Source organism: Jaculus jaculus, chromosome 11 (genome assembly GCF_020740685.1).
Source record: "Jaculus jaculus isolate mJacJac1 chromosome 11, mJacJac1.mat.Y.cur, whole genome shotgun sequence".
Classification (NCBI taxonomy): domain Eukaryota; kingdom Metazoa; phylum Chordata; class Mammalia; order Rodentia; family Dipodidae; genus Jaculus; species Jaculus jaculus.
Window position 1 is genome coordinate 110,517,364 of NC_059112.1, and position 5,242 is coordinate 110,522,605.

The window sequence follows — 5,242 nt, forward strand, 5'->3', positions numbered from 1 at the left end:
GGAGCCGCGGCCTGGGGGGACTTGAACCTCCATTCTCTCTCTTAGCCAGCTCTACTTCGGAAATCCCCCAGGCAGGTGGGGACCCCAATGTAGCAGTGCCCAGTCTTCAGGCCACACCCCCCTGGCCTCCTCTCCAGCAAGCAGCCTCAGGCGCTGGCTGCCAGGCCTTCGTGCAAGCTCACACCAGCCTGCCTCTGTCTCATCCCATCTGGATTCTCGCTGTAGTGTCTCCAAACACCGGGTAAAGAGAGGAATCAGAGAATAAATAATTTATTGAAATCGGAGGAATAAATACGCGGGCAGGGTTACAAATAACTGTACAAATCACGAACACGTGTATATACGCTGAGCAGACTTGGGCTGAGGGCAGGGCCAAGCCTCCATCCCGAGCCAGACTGCTCTCCCCCAGCACCCCCTCTCCCCAGGCAGAAGGCGTATTTACAGCGGAGGCAGCAGCTGGTGGGCGCACGTCTCTGGATCGCCACCTAGGAGCGCTTGGAGGCTCCGCTGCCTCCCGAGTGCCCGCGCAGCTGCACCCCCTGCACCACCCTCTGCACCCAGGAGCGGTGGGCCAGGAGGCTGGTGTAGACGCCAGGCCGATTGCGCTCTGCGCAGCCCTCACCCCAGCTGATGATGCCAACCAGCAGCCAGGCACCGTCCACCTGGCACATCAGGGGACCTCCAGAGTCTCCCTGCAGAGAAAAGGGACCGTCAGATACGTACAAAGGCAGAGCCTCATGGAGAGGGGCGGGCTGGAGAAATGGCTTAGCCGTTAAGGCACTTTTGCTTGCGAAGCCTAACGACATCGGTTCGATTCCCTAGGGCCCACGTAAGCCAGATGCTCAAGGTGGCGCAGGCGTCTGGAGTTCGTTTGCAGTGGCTGAAGGCCCTGGCATGCCCAGTCTCTCTCTCTCTCCCTCTCTCTCTATCTCTACATGCCTCCTCTCTCTCTGATAAATAAATTAATTATTTAAAAGAACAAACAGAGAGGGCGGGCTCTGGTCTCCTTGGAGAAGCGGAACCCGCACCAACCTGGGTGGAGCGCGCAGGCACGGGGAGGACACGCCTTCCGGACAGAAGCGCTTCCTGCAAAACACCCTCCCCTCGTCCCGAAGAGTCTGGGATGACATTATTTCTGTTTTGTGAGAGACCTGCTGGCATTAGCAGCTCAGGCGCACTGCAGCCAGGCCCTGTCCTGGCCACCTTGGCGCTGCCCGGTCCACCATTCTCATGCAACAGTGAAACATCCCGAGGGACATCCCTTCCTGCATCCCCCCAGAGCCCCAACATGCTCACACGTGGCGGGATGATGGGGGTTTCCTGGGTGCTCACCAGACAGGCGTCCCGCTCCCCTTCCAGATAGCCTGCACACAGCATGTCCTCGGTGATGGCTTCCTGCCCGGCTCCCCGCCAGTACAGGCGGCTACAGACTTCCGAATCAATGATGGGCACCTTCAACTTCTGCAACGTCTGCGGGAGAGCCAGCGGCACTGGCAACAGAAAGACAAGAGTCAATCTGGGGGGGGGGGAGTCCCTTTCTAGTTCTTTCCATCCCTACTAGCAGCATTTCTCCGTTCTCCTGGACTCTCCCAAGACGCCTCCCCACCTCTGCACCCAGTGAATCCCCCCAACGAGGATGTGCAGCCCCAGAGCCCGTGTCCTCAAGAAGCTCCCCGGTGCCTGGAGTGCCAAACAGATGGTGTGTTTCCAGGGTCAGGCTGGACTCGTCCAGCATAGCTATCGCAGAGTATGTGCTTAATAAATATCCCCTTTATGCTGAATACTATCAGGGCCCGTGGGAGCCCCACACCCTCCCTACGGTTAGTCCTGAGCAATTTGTCTGGACTCTAGCTGAGATTCTATTTTTCTTCCATTTTTTATGTACTTGGTCTCTACTTCATACTGTCTTCTGGGTCTCCATTGTGTCTCACGGCATCTGAGTCGTGTTTTGTTGTTTGTTTTTGTCTGTCTGTCTACCTACCATCTGCCTGTGTCTTAGTTCTCCTCTGCACTTTATTTCCCCCGGTTTGTGTTTGTAGATACTATGTTTTAACTCCAGATTTGGTTTGAAGATTTGTGTTTTTACTGTGGAGACTGCATTTCTGCCTAGGAATTCCACCTGCAATTAGGACGTGCTGCCACTAGGAGGTGGTAGCTCCCACTTGGAAATCTTTGATTATTTTCTTTTTACGTCATGTCCAGCCCCTTACCCCACCTCTTATTTCGGGCCTCTTCTGTGTCAGTGACTAGCTTTGCTGACCTAGATATTCTTGCCTTAAAAACAGCCAAAGAGGGATGGAGAGATGGCTTAGTGGTTAAGCGCTTGCCTGTGAAGCCTAAGGACCCCGGTTCGAGGCTGGATTCTGCAGGACCCACGTTACCCAGATGCACAAGGGGGCGCACGCATCTGGAGTTCGTTTGCAGTGGCTGGAAGCCCTGGCACGCCCATTCTCTCTCCCCCCCACCTCTTTCACTCTCGATCTCTCTCATATAAATAAATAAACAAAAAAATTTTTTTTAAAAAAACAGCCAAAGATAGCTGGGCGTGGTGGCACATGCCTTTAATGCCAGCACTTGGGAGACAGAGGTAGGAGGGCTGCTGTGAGTTCAAGGCCACCCTGAGACTAGAGTGAATTCTAGAGAATTCTAGAGAGAGACCCTACCTAGAAAGAAAGAAAGAAAAAAAAACAAAACAGCCAAAGATTCCTTTTCAAGTAGAAATGACCTAAAACTGGCCACTTGGTTTTCTATGACTTTCTAGTCCTCACCTCACCTTTTTTTTTTTTTTCTTTTGGTCTCTACCCTCTCCTGGTCTCTGTCTGAATGACTGCCACCCTCTGTCCCCAGCCATCCCTGAATCTCCTGTGGGGTTGAAAGGGAGTCACACCTCCATCGTGGATGCTCCCCCAGCCTGCAATCCAGCAGTTGGTGTTTGGAGGGAGACGAACAGAGGAGTCAGGCAGGCAGATGGGCAGGATTCTCTCAGAGTACTGGATGGGATGCTCCAGGCGCACCAGGGCAATGTCTGCACGAGCTCCCTCCATCCAGGAGTACCTGGGGTGGGGCAGTGCCCAGGCAATACCCACCTGCCGGGACCGCGAGCCTGGGTTCCCCAGCTGCCAGGCCCCCAGTAGCACAGAGAACAGGGACGGCTGGTTCACATAGCTGGAAGGAAAGGGGAAGAAGTAGAGAGACGTCAGGGACAGGATGCCTTGGGCATCAGCAAGGGTTTTGAGATTCTTAGCACAGCATAAGGATCTCTACTGGGCACCAGTGCAGCACAGGCCAGGGTGGCCCCGGGCCTGTGCCAGGAAGCCTGGGTCCTGGGAAGCGAAGGACCGGCACGGCCTCACGTACCCCTTAAAGCAGTGCGCAGCAGTGACCACCCAGCGGCTGGTGAGCAGGGAGCCTGCGCAGTGGTGGGTGCCATTCTTGCGGATGCTCACAACCCAGGGCCACTGGCCGTCCAAGCTGTCCTCACCGCCCACGACGCGGTTCAGCTGCTGAGGCCTCCCACAGTCTGGGGACACTGGCAGAGGAAGGTTGAGTTTTTTTTTTTCTGTCATCTCAGCACATACAACTGTCTTCTGACTTCCTACCTCTTGCCCCAAACCATCAAGGCAATGCCCCAACCCAGATTCTGCTGCAACCCGCCCTGCCCCCGTGCCCTTTGGCTATATGTTGGCTAGCCCTTTGCCGCCCGCTCTCTAGCCCTTTTTGGCTAGCCTTCCCTCCAACTTCCCTTAATCTTGACCGCCTTGGTTCTGTCCACCTCTGGCCCCTCTTCCCCTGCAGCTGTTTTTACTCCAGGTTCCACCATCTTCTCTACCTATATCCCTTCCTCTCCAGCTCCAGCCTCTCTGTCCGCAGCCTCCCACCTTCTAACTGACCCCACACTGAGGGATACACTGGCACTGCCTGCACCTCAGGCTTCCCTCCTCACTCAAAGAACCCACTCAGACTCACCAGGGATGTTGGCAGCATTCAGAGTGGCTGAGGACAAGAGGAAGAGGGTGTCGGGTCAGTAGGGAGAAGTCCTCGGCCCCGTGTCTAGGAAAGGCATCCCCCCATCCTCTCAAACAGGGTGGCTCTGGCCTGGCCCTCGCGGCCACCCAAGGCAGGCACTTCCTGGGGCATGCTTGTGGCAGGCAGCTCCCTGGGCCCTTGCCCCCTGGTTGCTTCCCACCCAGACTGTGCTCCATCACCCCGAGAGCAGAGACTGAGGCTCGGAACTCACACACCAAAGCCACCAGAGTTCTTCCCTCAGCTCTCTGGGAGGCCTTGGATGGCTAATCCTGCCCCAGAACACAAGGCTTTGACCCAAGATCCCTGCCACGGAGAAGGAACCAAGAGATCAAGGAAAAAGAAAAGAGGGAGGAGATGATGGTGGAGGTGAAAAAATCTGCCAGGATGAGATAGAGGCCACCAAGCACCCATTGCCACCAGAACACTCACCCCCATTCAGTCCTCACAGCTGTTGGGGAACCCAAAGTACACAGGGTTAAGCAACATGCTAAAGAAGGGAAGAAACACGGAGAGTGACAGAGATGGGACCACAGAAGAAAGGAGACCACGGGCGAAGGAGCCCAGACTCCAGAGGAGGCGCTGAGCTGAGGCGCTGGGAAGGAAGGAGGGAAGAGGTGACCTGGGGTGAAAGAGGAAGAGGGGGAGGAGCAGCAGGTCTCCAGGAGGACTCACCTGTCAGAAGCAGCAGACAAGTAAGGACCCTGAGCCGGCCCCCATGCAGGGCTGGAGGAGGTCCGGGAACCCCCATGGCAGGGTGGGAGGGTGGAGACCCAGGCAGGTGGCTGCCTCAAGGGACCTGAGGGCTGTGCTGGCCGGGCCAGGCAGAACAGGTGGCTGGTAGGGTGTAGGGTTCCCTGCAGGTCGCCCCAGGTTTTATTCTGGGAGGTGGAATGCTGTAGGACCAGTCCCCCAGGTGGCTGATTCTGGGCCACCCAAGCTGTGGGTCGAGGAGGAGGTGGGGCTGTGGGGAGGAAGCAGCTGGTTCTGGGGCGGGGGGCTTGCATGGGCCTGGAGGGGGGCTTGGGCCGGACTCTAGTGTGTGCCCAGGGTGCAGCCTCTGGAGGGGCCCATGAAGTGACTCACTGGAAGTCTGTGGCCATGGCTTTGTCATTAAGCGTCTGTGGGGTGCAGAGAAAGGCTCCCACAGCACTGAAGGGGTTCTAGAGTGGGGAGAGGGCTAGTTGTAGAGAGGCCACGGCTGGGGTACAGGGTGTTG

The 5,242-nt window shown here is 56.7% G+C and overlaps 1 protein-coding gene across 1 annotated transcript; it reads right to left on the bottom strand.

Moving 5' to 3' along the window:
- Positions 1-254: 254 nt before the first annotated feature.
- Positions 255-4,868, bottom strand: LOC101607610 (serine protease 22). The gene is made up of 6 exons (XM_004651996.2): positions 4,699-4,868; positions 3,967-3,993; positions 3,358-3,529; positions 2,888-3,165; positions 1,333-1,490; positions 255-692 (listed from the first exon to the last, which is right to left on the bottom strand). The coding sequence occupies exons 1-6, from the start codon at positions 4,772-4,774 to the stop codon at positions 486-488; spliced, it is 918 nt and encodes a 305-aa protein (XP_004652053.2). The 5' UTR covers positions 4,775-4,868; the 3' UTR covers positions 255-485.
- Positions 4,869-5,242: the final 374 nt, after the last annotated feature.

Bases quoted from the DNA above. Each gene is read 5' to 3' on its own strand.
- LOC101607610 (XM_004651996.2), bottom strand. From the start codon at position 4,774: ATGGGGGTTCCCGGACCTCCTCCAGCCCTGCATGGGGGCCGGCTCAGG. The intron at 3,994-4,698 runs GTGAGTCCTCCT...TCTTGTCCTCAG, and splicing joins TTGTCTGCTGCTTCTGACAG to CCACTCTGAATGCTGCCAAC. The intron at 3,530-3,966 runs GTGAGTCTGAGT...TTCCTCTGCCAG, and splicing joins GAATGCTGCCAACATCCCTG to TGTCCCCAGACTGTGGGAGG.